Below are 14,624 nucleotides of genomic sequence, written 5' to 3' on the forward strand. Positions count from 1 at the left end.
TTTTTGTCTTTTGTCTTTTTCCGTGTCCGGCAACGGATCGCAACCCTCAGTGTTGCCCCCGTACCGGACCGGGGACCGGCAACGGGATTGCAACCCTCGGCGTTGCTCCCGTGCCTCGCTCAGCCAGTGAGCGGGAACCGGTCTGCATGTGGGATCCGAACCCTCGGGCGGGAGTGCCACCGCGCTCCCAAGCGGCGCACTTATCCAGTGTGCCACCAGGCCGGCCCGAAGGGGAACTTTCTAAGGGTTTGAGTTGTACAGAAATGGAGCTAGCTCTGTCAGGAGGTAGTGTGAGCAGAGGCTTCCGGATGGACAACGTGGTAGGAGTGTGGTTTGGAGAATTTAGTGTTTGAAGGAAGGGATTGGTCTGGTCAGTCATTTTTTAGTGGTTCCCCACAGAGCCCTAAAGGTTCTGTGGAGCCCCTTGGAGGCTGCTTTGATGAGGGGCAGAGGGTGGCCTACTGGGCAGGCTCTTCCTTCCCCAGAACTGCTCCACCTCTGGAATCTGGAGCCAAACTGACTGGGTTCAAATCCCCGCTCCACTGCTCTCTATATTTGGGACTTTGGGCGAGTCTTCTTGAAATCTCTCTGTGTCCCAGTCCCCTCCTCCATAGAGGAATACTAACCTGCCTCCTTCATAGGGCTGGTGAGGATTACGTGACGGGTGTACCTGAGGTACCTAGCCCAGGGTCTGGCACTATGTAGTACTCAGTAACTCTAGCTGTTATTTTCACTGTTACTGTGTTGGTTTCCATAAGACTTTGAAACTTACTCTACCCATACTCTTTAAGTCCTCAAATTTTTTTGTTTATGTAGAGTCTGCAAAAAATGACCGTGAGGGGCCTCAGTGAGACGAGATTATGTCATTTGGCTCCACCTTCATCTTGCAGAGCCAGCTGACTTCAGATTACTGAAAAACTAAAGGCCACATGCTTGTGTGGCCAGAGCCTCGGCTGGACAGGAGGCTGAGATCGGCAGCCAGCTCATACCCTTGGCCTGGACCTGAACTGTATACAAGACTGGGGAAGCCCCACCCAGAGGACTTCCATTTGGGCTCCTCCTCTGGAAATGACCAGGGAAGACTCACTACCCTGCCACCAAGTAGAGAGAAGCCTCTTCCAGCTTTGACCTGCCATCCTTTGTTAAAGCCTCCGGGAGAAGACCACCTTAACAGTGGGGTGCAGCCCAGGCTTCCTTTCAAAATGTTCCCAGAACTGGTTCTGGCCCCTCCAGGTGCCATGTCCAATTTATGTGTCTGTTTAATTTTTGGTCAAGATCTATAGTAGGACCTGCCCCACATTCATCCCTACCCCTCTGTGAGGAGCTGCGGGAAGAACAGGTTTATCTCCAGAGCAGAAGTGAACGACAGTTCTGATGCTGGGGCTCTCTCCACCTCCACCTACAGTAGCCTTGCCAGAGCCACAGCAGCCTGGGATGGAGGCCACACTGGCCACATCTGCCAAGGGGCCTCAGCCTGGAACTGCTTGGCCCTGAAGTTCAGGCCCTTGCCCTGCAGCTGGAGGCTTGTGGTGCCAGAGGCCCAGATTGGGTGGCCGTCTGTCCCTGGGCAGCTGTTTGCACAAATCTTGGACGTAAATCCGAGTTGAAGATTATTATTCTATGACTGGTGTGCTTTTATACTATGGCTAATGTTGCCCTCTCAGCCAATCACAGTGCTGCTTTCCTGGCCCCCTCTTCCTGTACGCCTTTCCCCCCATTTCTTCAAGAGAGTCACCATTACTCTTGGCTGATATCCCCTGGGGCCTGTCCAGAGCCTCCCTGAGGGTAGGGTCCTCCCAGTCCAGGGGCCGTGGAAGGAACCTGAGCTGGGAGTCAGGGGGCCTAGGTTTAAATTCCAGTCCTATAACTCGTCAGGAGACCTGGGGCAAGGCCTGACCCTTCTGTGAGCCTCAGTTTCCTCATCTGTCAAATGGAACACCTCTTCTTAACCCTAGCTGCTTTGGAGAACTGTGGGAGGGGATGAGAGTAGATATGAACTGGTTTTATAAACTCCAAATCCTCAGTGAGAGAAGTAAAGTGGGCCTAGGTAGAAGCCAAAAAATGGGCCCAAAGCACTCCATTTCTTTTCTCGTCCTGCCACTTTACTGCCTCAGTAGCTGGCCACGTTGACAAAGAGGATGTACTTATAACGTGGGTCTGTGGTCTTTCCTAGCTTAGACCATTCTCAGCACCTCCCCACCCCCATCTCAGTACTCCCCGTCCTCTCTGTCATGTACAACCAGTCATCCCTGTCCTTCTCCCTCTCCTGTCCCCTCCCTTATTTGTAGAAGGGAAGAATGGTTCTTGATGGCAGATAAAGGTCCATCATGAACAGGGGTAGACCCAAGACAGGCTGAGCTGGAGGAGCTTGCTCAGGACACTGAGTGAGCACTCACCTGAGGGTAGGTAGGATCTCCGAGTTCTCTCCTGGTTCTTGTTTTCCAAATTGGTTGCAGGGGAAGCCCAGAATGACCAAACCAAATGGTGCAAGCTCTTCCTGTAGTGCATTCAGTTCTGGGCCAGGGGGAGAGAGTGGACACAGGGAGCCTGGTGAGGAGCCCACCTCCTCCACAACACTCCCCTGCTCACCCACTGTACAGCTGACATCACTGAGGTCTGAGAGGAGAAGGGACTTGCCCACCATCACCCAGTGAGTTTGTGCAGTGCTGGGATTCAGGTCCTGTCCACCTGACTCCAATCTTGATGGACTGGAGGTTTTGGGAAAAGAACTACCCTTCCTCAAATCAGCCGTTAATGCTTCCACTGCCAAGGCCCACCACCTAGGCCAGTTGGATGAGAGCTCATTCTGGACTCAGGATTGAGTTTCCTGGAGCAGGAACCACCTATTCTTGGGCAGAAAGCTGAGAACTTCCTTGGGTGGAGTGGGGTGAAGCCCTTACAGCCTTCCCATATTCTGGGAATTCAGGAACCCAAGGGAGGCCCTGGCCCACCTCCCCAGTTTCCTCAGTACCCCCTGGACTCTTGTGCAGTGCGAGCACCCAGCCTGTCTCTTGGACAAGAACACTCTGCTCTGTTCCAAGGGCTCGACAAGCATTCTGGGCAGAGTGCTCACTGCCACTGGGCCGTGCAGACCACTGTCATTCCACTTCCAGGAATTTGCCTGCAATTGCCAGACAGAACATTCAGGGTCAGATTGCCCTGGCCTGCCCGAGCCCTTGCCAGCAGCCCATGCTCAAACCCAAAGCATCTTATTCCCCTGGGTGCTGTTACATGCCTTTGGCCTGTCTGTTCCCTCAGGCTTTTGTTCTGCCCCAGCTAAGGAGAAAGGAGGAAATTAGGGGGTCAAGAAACCCAGGTCAAATGTCCGCTTCTGTCACCAATAGATTTGAGACCCTTGTTGTGTTTTCACTCTGAGCTTTGGCTTTCTTGTCTGTAAACTGAGGAGAGGGGAAGGCTGAACTAGATCATCTTCAAAGACTATTTTAGAATGGATGTTAGAAATGTAGCCTGCCGCTTCACCTACCCCACACCCTACACACACTCTGAAGCCTCAGGCCAATTGCCCTCTTTCCAGAGAGGGGCCAAGACAAGCACAAGGTGGATGGGGCAGAGGGAAGATGAGACATTTTCAGCAAGACTGAGCTCCAGCTACACTTCTTAACTCCAAACGGAGCTCCAGGCATACACCTAGTCTCCTCCATCTCCTGGCTTTTAGGATAGTTGAGGTGCCCAGTGATGAAGAAGGATAACTAGGAATCTCCTAGAATATGTCCAAAGGCAACCAGACCTTAGGCTTATGTAATTGTGTCCAAATAACCATGGAACACAGTGGAGTTGAGATACAGGGTTTGGAATCTCATGATTCCATGCACCAGACAGGCTCCTGTGATTGAAATGTGCCGGACTGGCAGAACAGCCCCAAATAAAGCAGGGGAGGAAGGGTGGGCTCTTACCAATGTATTGGCCTGTCAGGCCTCAGTAGCTGGCCACGTTGACAAAGAGGATGTACTTGCCAGCGTAATGCTTGAAAGGGATGTACTCCTCCCCATCGATGGTGAGGGCTCCATACTCGAAAATGGTGCCACTCACGCTGGTATGGCAGTCCATCTGGAACAAAGATCAGCACCAGGGAGCAGTTAGAGCTGGAAGGGAACTTGGATATCTCCGTTTGCAAGATGATGAAAAATCCTATCAGGGAGAGTGACTTGCCCAAGAGCACACCGAGAATTAGAACTGGTTTAAAAGCAAGGTCTCCTAGTTCCTTGTAGAACGTAATGAGGGAACTTGGATATCTCCGTTTGCAAGATGATGAAAAATCCTATCAGGGAGAGTGACTTGCGCAAGAGCACACCGAGAATTAGAACTGGTTTAAAAGCAAGGTCTCCTAGTTCCTTGTAGAACGTAATTATTTTGAAAGCATGTAATATGTGCTTAATAAGCACTTAATATTAAGCATTTAATAAGCATTTAATAAGTGAGTGCTATGGAACCCTGGAGAATGACTTATTATAATTATTTCCACATCACATGTCAATTTAGGAACATTTACTAGGCTCAGAGGAAGACTACCCTGATGTTGCAATTACTGGCTGGGCTGATGGAGACTGGTTGGGTGGCTGTTGCAACACCCAGGCAAGTGATGAGCTAGACCATTGTGAAGGAAACACTGAACAGAAAGGAGGAAGTGTCAGTATGGAGAGTGGTGATTCAGAGGCTGCAAATCTGGAGGACTGGAAGGATGAGATAATGAAAGATCCCATGTTGTCATGTATGTTGTCATAAAACAGGGAGATAGGACTGGGAGTCAGGAATGGGAAAGGACCTGCCATGAGAATTAAATGTGATGACAGGGTAAAGCAACAGTGCCCGGATATATTAGATATTCCATGTAACTGAGCAGTTGTGGCAGTGACCATTAAACCTTCCTCTCTGCCCAACTGCTGCTCCAGGACAAGAAGGGGTGGAGTATAGTGGACTGTGGGTTGGGAGACCTCAGTTCCATGTCTAGCTGTGCCACTAACTCCCTGTGTGGTTTTGAACTGCCCTTTCTTCCCAGAGCCTCAGTTTCCTTATTTATAAAACAAGAATCTTGAATTGGACCAGCTATTCTCAATCAAGATGGCTTGGCACCCTCACTGTCAGCAGGAGAGGAGGGACTAGGATTACTGCTGGCTAGCAGTATATTTCCTGTGACCCACTCTACCTCTACCTTGTCCTTGAGGCAGACTACAAAACTCTGGGTCCACTCTTAAGAGGGTGGCATTGCATCAATGACATGATTCAGTAGGTGGGGTAGCCATGATGGGAAAGGAAGAGCTTGAAACCATTCTATAAGGTGTTTTTTAAGATCCTTTCTGGCCCTAACATCCTATGAGAGGTGGAAAGACAGATAGAACGCAAACTAGCTTGATAGACCATGAGAGGACAGAGATGGGTGGTTGAACTTAGAGAAACAAGTTGACTCCCTCTCTTCCCACCAATTCTGGAAAACTTGCTGTTGAGGCAAGGAACCTGGGTCCGACTGGGCTGGAAGGGTGTGGCTCTAGCAGCTTGCAGAAGAGCTGCCTCATGAAGATGCTACAGGCCTGCTCAACTGGGTGGGGCTGGACTCTCTCCACCAGGCCATTCCCTGGCAGCTGCTAGCTCTCTTCCTGGCTCTGGTGCAAACCCTCTGCTTTACATGAGTCTAATATTCCACACCCCATGACTTTTGGTGGGTACTGGAGGCAGGCCCAAGACCTCAGCTCAACATTTCTCCTGCCCCCTGGGCCTCCTTAGTCTCAGCTGGGATCAGTTCCACCTTAAAATGCAAACAAACCGGGCCATAACAAAAACACCCAGCTGGCCACAGAGGTCTAACCGCCAGAAAAAGTCCTCCCTACACGCCTCTCTACTTCCTCCACTCCATCCTGATCCAAAAATGAAGCCTGGGAAATGAAGAGAAAAATACCATGAGGCTGTCCAAATAACGGGAGCTCGTAAGCAACAGGAGGATCAGCTTCTGGCTACTGTTTAAGGGCCAAGGAAACCCCCTCTCATTAGATTCTAGTCTTTGCAGGCTGGGGGGCTCTGGGCAAGTCACTTTCACTCTCTGGGCATATACTGTCCAAGGGGATAAGCATGCTACTTCCCAAAATGGTTGTAAAATCTACTGGCAGATTAAAACAAGCTTGAAAGCCTCTGTCAAGGGATGGTGATTACTCCACCTGCAGCTAGGGTAAAGGGCTCTGAGGTTTCAATGTCACTGTGAAGAGAGATTTGATGTTCCCCAGCCAGTATGAAGCTGATGTGCTAGACAAGGTGTCTCCAGCAGAAGGGATGAGTGACAAAGCCCCCCCACTTTCCACTGGGGCCACTGAGGCTGATGCTTTGGACTTGGGCTGAGGAGGGTTGGGGAAGCCACATCCTGTGCCCACCACTGAGCACTGCATCTCAGTCCTTATGTGAGCCTTCTTCCCTCCTCTGGGCCCATGGACTCCCCCAACCCTGCACCTTAAACAGGGAGGCTGGATGACATAGAGGGGAGAAGCAGTGAGAGTGCCCCAACCCTCCCACAGCTGGGCAGGAGAGGAGAGTTCTGAAGGCTTGAGAGTTGGATGTGGAGTTCAGCCACGACCCTGACTGGCTGGCGCTGCTGGTCTTGTGTCTCTGCTCTCCATCTTCACTGCCATCAGTGCAGTGAAAGGGGAAATGGCCTGGAAGGCAGGAGGCCTGAGTGTGCCGCTGACACTGTGTGACCATTCCTTTCCCTTCTCTGGGGCTCTGGTTCCTCTATTGTAGGATGGACTCAGATTCAGTGCTGTCTGAAGGGCCCTTCAAGTCTGATGGTCAGCCTGTGGTTCCATGATCCTCTCTGCCTGGTTTAGTCACCGAGAAACCAGCAGTTACTAGGATCCCATGCACGGCAGCAGTTGTTACTGTCTCCCGCTTCTGCAAAGTCCTTTTGTAGAGCAAGGACAGGGAGCCTGGGCAGCCTTAAGCTGGACTGGGGAGGGGACATAGAAAGGAAAGGAGGATTCCCTTTGTTCCCTAGCTTGTCCCTTTGGATTGGGAGGAGACAAATATCCTTCAGGGGCAGTCACCTTTTGTCCATCTCCGTTCTCCACATGCTCCCCCATCCCTTCGCCCTGGGGTTGGAGGTAAGGAAAATAGCTCAGTCCTAGACCCACAGCTATGACATCTCAACTCTAATGACCTGGGAAGAGAGATGGGCATGTCCAGGCTGTCACTAACCAGCAAGCCCTGAATGGCTCTATCTGATATGATCACTCCTCACCCTAAAACTGTTCTAGACCATACCCACGTTGTTCTCTCTGAATCCATCTATCTCTCCCAGAGTTCTGCAAACACACATCTTATCTCCACCCTTCTTGAGGTAGGACCCAATTTTCCCTTCTCTGGCTCTCCCCAAACTGAGGAGATGGGGTTGATTCTATGATGCAGGCCTGACAGAGCCCCCCCCCCATCTCTACCCCACATCCCAATCTTGCAACTCAGTCCCATCCCTGACCTGGAAAATGTCTTCTGAGTTGGGGATTGTGAACAGGGCTGGATAGAGAGGAAGCTTGGGTGAACTGGCTTCACATCCACGCATTCTCTACACTGACTCCAAGGAGGGGCTGACTAATGGGATTTAGGCTGAGGACAGAAAGGAGGTTAGAAACAGATGGAAGGAACCCTGTACTAGGAATGGGCTTCCTGAGAAATGGATAGAATTTTGGAAACAGAATTATGGACTCCTAAGATCTTAAAAACTGAGAGAATTTTAGAAACACAGAAGCTCAAAGCTTGAGCTTATGCAAATGTGTGTGTGTGTGTGTGTGTGTGTGTGTGTGTGTGTTATGTGTGTTGGGAGGTTGGAGACAGAAATCTTTCTCTTTGGGTCTATCCGTATGCTTGGCCTCTGCCTCCCCCACCCCCTGCCCCCCGGGGAAGAACAAAGTTCTACAGAGCCCCCTCCTAACCCCCGTCCCCCCCAGCACATACTGTCCAAGGAGATAAGCATGCTAGGGCATCCCCACTCCAGCTAAGTGTCACAAATCCTGCTGGGGATAGACTGGGTTCTGGAGAATTCCGCCTCTTCTGAATTGGCAGTCACCAGTTTTTGCCAACTGCCAGGTTTGCCCATGCCAAGGTGGGCACTGGGGCCTGGGTAGGGAGACTGCCCCACAGCAGGAAACTCTTCAGAAAACAGCTTGAGGATTTTGCAGCTTCTCCAAGCATGCCCTCCAAAGTCATCAGCTTCATTGTGCCCCTGCCCTCCCTTCCCCACTTCCTGCCAATGGAGAAACTGAGGCCCAGAAAGGGGTAGGGACTTAGGATCCTAAGTGTTCTGCACTGCTAGCTCAGAACTGTTTCTGTCACAGATCTCTGCCTCTTCCACCAATGCCTTGGAATCCAAGTGGGCATTTCTACCTGCGTTTACTATTCTTGGGCTATAGAAGCCGCTGCAACAGTTCTTCAAGATCCTCGGGACCACTCAGCAGCGTTTTCCCCTTTCTCCTTGCCTCAGTCTCCCGGAGAACACGCACAGGCAACACAGACGCCAAGTCTCTCGGTCTTTTTCTGTGCCACCGCGGCACCCCGCACCCCTCAAGCCCTACTGGAAGGGAGCAGTTCGGTATGGACGTGACATGGGTGTAGCAAGGGAACCCCAAGGTGGCAGTGGGGGAGAAAGCGTGACCTCGGGGAGAGAGACCTTCCTCTCCTGTTCATTCTGCTTACCTGGAGCACTCGGGTCTGGGGTCTCCAATAAATAGAACTGCGAAGAGACCCACGGTCGGGGGGCAGGGGTCCCGGCGGTGGAAGGGGAAGCACCTGGGTGTCACCCTTCTGGAGGGGAGCCCGGGAAAGGGGTGCCTCGCCACCGAGAGATGGACACCTGGGCGCTAGGTTCGTTCCCTCGTCCCCGTGGCTCACTCACCTTCGACTGCTGTTGTCCCAGGCTCGGCGAGACGAAGCCCGCCAGGAGCAGGGAGAGAAGGCAGGACGCCCGGAGGAGCCGGGCCATGGTGGGCTGGGGGCGCGCCTCAGGCTCGCCTAGACCGTGTCTGATCCTGGGCCCGGCCCGTCTGAGCTGTCCGACGCTCCCAGACACCTTTCAAGCCCTCAGCGATGGCCAATCCTCGGCCAGGCCGGAGTCCTTGTAGCCAATCGCAGGGCGTCTGGGATTTCGGGGGCGGGCACGACTCCCTGCTCTCTCCCCCACCCCAGATCCCGGGCGACAGTGACATAAGCAAGTCTGGGCAGAGAGATGGGAGTCAGGTCCTTGTGAACGCGCGAGGCGGCTCCCTCCTCTTTCGGTTCTAAAATGCGGCAGGCACAGCATTCTCCAATACAGCCATGGCAAGGGGGCTAAATAGCACCCAAGACTGATGGAAGGCTCAATTTTGGGAAGCTTTTCTTATTCGTAGGTTTAACAAACACCCCGTGATACCCTGGATGCTGAGGATTTAAAATTTCAGCAAGATCTGAAGTTAGACTTTTAGGAACATTTGCTATGTGCAGGTTTAGTGCTTAAGAAACAAAGTGGGGGTGTCCTAGGATTTTGAATGCAGCCCCCTCCTGGATAGGGCATTGGAACTGCAGGGGCAGAAAAAGTGTGATTCCTTTCTCCCCCATCATAAAGGTCATGGGTGACACTCCTATAACACAAGACATGTTAACAAGAGAAAAGCATACATATTAATTTAATCAAAGTTTTGCATGACATGGAGCTTTCAGAAATGAAGATCCAAAGACCCAGGAAAAAATTATTTTTATACTTAGGTTTGATAAAGAGTGGACAGCCCTGCAGAAGTGTGATTGGACAAAAAGGATCTGATCTAATGCTAAAAGGCTGAGGGGGCAAACCCAGCAAGGCCTGTCTATTCAGAGTCTTCTTGACTTCTCTGTGTGGCATTCCTTCTTCCCAGGTATGGGGCAGGACCCCTCTGGAAAGAGGCTGAGAATCTGAGGCTATAAACTTGGTGGTATGAGTCCCAGGTTTAGGTGCCTTATAGAAATCTCTTCTAACCAAGAGACGCCTTGAGATACCGCACCTTTACTATGATTCAAGATATTAATGTCCACATGGGAATTTGGAAAGATGGTCTTATAACTTACTCTCAGACAGGATAAGTCAGAGAATTTCTTTATGGTCAGACCTAAACAAAAAGGCAGGGGAAGGCTAGAGTAATATTTCTAGGTTTTATGGCTGGCTTTGGAGGAGAGGGATTCTGGTTTCTATGACCCACCTTGGGGAAGGAGAATTCTAGTTTCTATGGCTTGTCTTGGGGGAGAAAGGGGAGCAGGAGAACAAATGGCAGGAGAAAGACAGAAGGAGACTTTGCTTCTGAGGCCCTTTCTTTGTCCTTTGGTTCCAAGTACTCTGCATGCCAAGGCACCATACTTTGGGGTATTATTTTCTGAGCCCCAACAGGACACCTCAGTTGGTCTGGAAGCAGAAAATACACTTGCTCCCTGTGTAGTCTTGAACACATTGCTTTCTCTCTCGGGTCTCAGTTTCACCAACTGTGTAATGAGAGATTGGCTAATGACCTCTTAGGTCCTTCTGGCCTTGGCTAGATGACTTGCTTGTAAAATAAATGACAGACCTAGATCAGGAGTTCCTTGAGGGTAGGGCCCATGATCACCGCCTGGCACACAGCAGATGTTTAATATTTGCTGAGTTAACCAATCATTGAATTTGTTTCTCTGCTTGGTGATACTTACGGTCAGGCCAGGAAGCTCCAGGTCTGGGCTGTCTGGGTATGATCCTGTGCACAGATAGGGAATGCACTGGAATTAGTGCTTCTCAAATCTGTCTGCCTACCAGAGTCAATCAGGAAGCTATTAATACAGATTCCTGGGCCCCACTTTGGAATCATTGCATTAGAATCTCTAGGGCCAGAGGCTGAGAATCTGCCTTCAGACATGTTCCAAAGGTGATTCCAAGGCAGCTGGCCTGACTATAGCCTTAGTGGTATGATTCCCAGGATTAGATGCCTTCTAGAAATATCTTCTAACCGAGAGACACCTTGAGATACCACGCCTTTACTATGATTCAAGGTATTAATGTGGGAATTTGGAAGGTCGGTCTCAAGTTTCACATTCTCCATGAAACCTTCCTACCTCAAACCACAGCCTGTTGAAATGGAAGAAACTTTGAAGGCCTGGAAGAACTTAAGTTAAAGCACAGAAGTATATGAACAGCAGCTGATACAGAGTATGTGCTCAATAAATGTTATTTATTCAACCATCTCAATTCACTGAAGCCTAGAGATGATGAACAATTTACCCAAGTTCCCAAAGCAAATTGATGGCAGAGAAGGGACCAGAATCTAGGTCTCTAGAATCCAGTCTCAGGCCCTCTCCATGTTGTTCTGCTGTCTTTTGAGGTTCATATTTACCCAAAAATACAAACATCTATACATATATCAGTTTGTCTGAAATCCACTGTTCATTAGCACCAGTAGGCATCTAGTGACCCTCATAATATATACCTTGCAACATGTTAACACCATGAAAGATGTCAAAGAATTTTCTAGAAGCTGCAGTCCCTGCCCTCAAAGGTGTGTCCAGCAGACCCCATGAGGCTGAGGCAAGCAGGGCACACAGGGTCATGCAAGTGCAGGACTGGCTAGCACCTGGGAGCAGGTGCCTCCTTACATTTTTGACCCCTACGTGCCTCCCTTGTCTCCCCTTGTTCCAGCTCTAGTGTTCAGTTTCCTTGGGAGAGACAAGAAGGACCCAGTGGCCCAAAGTGATACTCATGGATTGCTATGGGGCCACGGACAAGTTACTTTCCTTCTCTGGGTCTCGGTTGGCCCATCCATTCACCAAGGGTGTTGACAGTCTCTCAGTGGTGTTCTCTGTGGCTCTTTGGTTCCAAGGGTCTGAGGAAAGCTTGTGCTGATCAAAACTTAGGAGTACTGGTTACATGACAGTGCGGTGGGGAGGTTGGGGGAGCATGACGGGAATGAAAACACTACTTCCTAGTCTCCTGTCATCAGCCATTTTAGCACCTGTGGTTGATGTGTTTCCAGGGAATCTAAGTTTTGAAACACGTTGTTCTCCACCAGGCTGCTTTCAGTTGTCCTCAGGTTTAAAGTCCAAATTCCTTAGCACTTCAGACAATGCCTCAAAATCCATCCACTTCTTCATCTTTTGCCACACTCTCCTTATTCTCTCTACCTCAGCTGGACTGGACATTTTTCAGTTCTTCCAACATGCCAATCCCCCCCCACCACCTCCAGGTTTTATCTACCCTCTTACCTCTGCCTGGAGCACTCAGCACTCTCTCTCTTTAACTGGCTCTCCCCTACTCATTTTTCAGGTCACTTCTTAAAGAAAGCATTTTGTTCAGGTCCCCTTGCTTTACTATAGTTCCTAGAGCATTTGGCATTTCCTACCTCAGCACTTTGTTGTACTTTACCATCACTTCTCGTCTGTTTTTGGCACTAAATTATAAGGCCCACAAAGACTTCATTCCCAGCACCTCACCCAGGGCTTTATACATAGTGGATGCTCAATAAATGTCTATCAAATACATGAATGTCAAATAAAACACTATTTGGCATATAGAATAAGCAGAGCTTCAGGTCAGCATGTGCTAACAATTTTGAGCCTATAAGACTGGTATGATTCCATCTGCTAGTAAGATTTGAGACACGTGACTTATGCTGAGTAAGCTTGTTGGAAGAGAGTAGATGATTTGCATTGGGTTTCAGGAAGGGAGGGGTGGAAATAGACACTGTAGAGGGATCAGAAGTTAGTTTTGTTTCCAGCCTGCGTATGTGCTCTGCTGCAACCTCTTAACTCTCTTTTTTGAGACACTCATAGAGACCTCACTACCTACCTGATTGGTGGGTGAACAGGGGCTGAAGATGATTTAAAAGGATGTTTTTTTAAAAAGTGCTGATATGTTGTATCTTCAAGGAAGATAGAACAAAAGTTAATAAACAAGAAGGGCTGTAAAAAGCCAAAACAAGGAAAGCCGCCAGCCCTATGACTGCTGAGTAAGTTCCTTGGGTTCTGGACTCGGTGATGGGGTCAGCTCCTCCAGCTGATGGGTCCAGAGGGAATCAGCAGAAGGGAAGCAGCATAGCTCCCATCACTATAGTGCCAACTTCAAACAGTAGCCTTGTTTTGCAATCAAGAAGGGATTGCAGAACACAGGTGGAGCCCTGGAGAGGCTGGTTTTCTGAATAATAAGCAGATCCAATCTCAGAGCCAGCCAGAAGACAGGGAATCTATCAAGAGGAGAGGTGGATGGCTGGAGCCTTTGCTTTTGAAACTAGTGCCTTCCAAACTCTGGGCCTCAGTTTTCCTCATTATAGAATGAGGAGTTGGACAGATTGATCTCTAAGGGCCAAGTTTCAGGATGATAAGAGTTAACAGCTAGCATTCACCCAACATCCTATACAAACTAGGCACTGCTTTAGATTTATTAACTTTTTTTAAAAAACCCTGCAACATCAGGAGGTAAATTGTCCTCATTTTACAGATGAAGAAACAGAGAGGTTAAGTAACTTTGCTTAAGGTCATGCAGTTGGTAAGTGAAAAAATGAGGATTCTGACCTACATATACTGTCTCCAGAGCCCTTGCCATTAACCTCTAAACTCATGCTATCCAACATGGCAGCCACTAGCCATGTGCAGCTATTGAGGATTTGAAATGTGGCTAGTCCAAATTGAGGTGTGCTGTGAGTGCAAAATACACACTGCTTTTTGAAGACTTAGTATGAAAAAAATGAATGTAAAAAATCTCAATAATTTTTTATATCATTACTTGTTGAAATGATATTTTTAATATATTAAGTAAAAAATATATTCTTAAAATTAATTTCAGCTGTTCCTTTTTACTTTCTAAAATGTGGCTACTAGAAAATTTAAAATTACATGTGACTCACATTATATTTCTGTTGGACAGCACTGGTTTAAACTTATATTCTCACAAGGTATTGGCATAGGCTTATGGTTGACTCTGTGAAATCCAGGCTCATCGCCTGTTGGGGGTTCCCAAGACCCCCTCCAGGTTCAGTGATTTGCTAAGAGTACTCACCAAACTCAGCATATAACCATACTGATGCTATAATTTATTATGGCAAGAAGTTACCAAGTAAAATCAGCAAAGGGAAAACATGCATGGGCAAAGTCTGAAAGAAATGAGACACAAGCTTCTAAGAGTCCTCTCCCACTTGTGTCACACAGGATGTGCTCAATTTCTCTAGCAACTAACTCTGACATGTAAAATTTTGTCTACCAGGGAAGCTCATTAGAGATTCAGTGCCCAGGATTTTTACTGGAGGTTAGTCACATAGGCATCGTCCACCTAGAACATACCAGAATTCCAGACTCAGAGAAGGAAAGTAGGTGTTCATCATAAACTGCATTGTTTGTACCATTTAGGCAGAGTGAGCCGCTGTTACTGGTTCTGGGAATGGTGGAAATCTTCCTGAAATAGAAGTTTTCAAATGCCAACCAAGGGCTAACCGTGCAAGCATGTCTTTCTAAGGATCACAGTCTTGGGCCTGCTATGTTAACTCTTTCCTGCAGATCTTCCAATTAAACCTGAACAGGCCTGGAAAATACTAGGTTTATTGAGCTTACCTGAAATTGGGGTTGTCTTAGTCCATTTGGGCTGCTGTAACAAAATACCATAAACTGGGTGTTGAATAAAC

General features: G+C 48.9%; 2 protein-coding genes across 5 annotated transcripts in view; one reads left to right on the forward strand and one right to left on the reverse strand.

The window, feature by feature from the left end:
- TNIP1 (TNFAIP3 interacting protein 1) overlaps positions 1–2,062 on the forward strand; it is a 35,910-nt gene extending 33,848 nt beyond the window's left edge. For 3 of the 4 annotated variants that reach the window (XM_008584141.1, XM_008584145.1, XM_008584144.1), the window contains one exon: positions 817–2,062. In XM_008584141.1, coding sequence (XP_008582363.1) covers positions 817–851 — 35 coding nt within the window. In that variant the 3' untranslated portion in view covers positions 852–2,062. The remainder of the gene's footprint in view (positions 1–816) is intronic. The other variant, XM_008584143.1, reaches the window with a different exon arrangement.
- Positions 2,063–2,305: 243 nt separating this feature from the next.
- On the reverse strand, positions 2,306–8,971 carry GPX3 (glutathione peroxidase 3 (plasma)). Its single transcript, XM_008584146.1, is given in 3 exon segments — positions 2,306–2,514; positions 3,915–4,068; positions 8,885–8,971. Coding segments are annotated over 3 exon segments (363 nt in total). The 3' UTR covers positions 2,306–2,392.
- Positions 8,972–14,624: the final 5,653 nt, after the last annotated feature.

The sequence above is a fragment of the Galeopterus variegatus genome, unplaced genomic scaffold, assembly GCF_000696425.1.
Source record: "Galeopterus variegatus unplaced genomic scaffold, G_variegatus-3.0.2 Scaffold3155, whole genome shotgun sequence".
Lineage (NCBI taxonomy): Eukaryota > Metazoa > Chordata > Mammalia > Dermoptera > Cynocephalidae > Galeopterus > Galeopterus variegatus.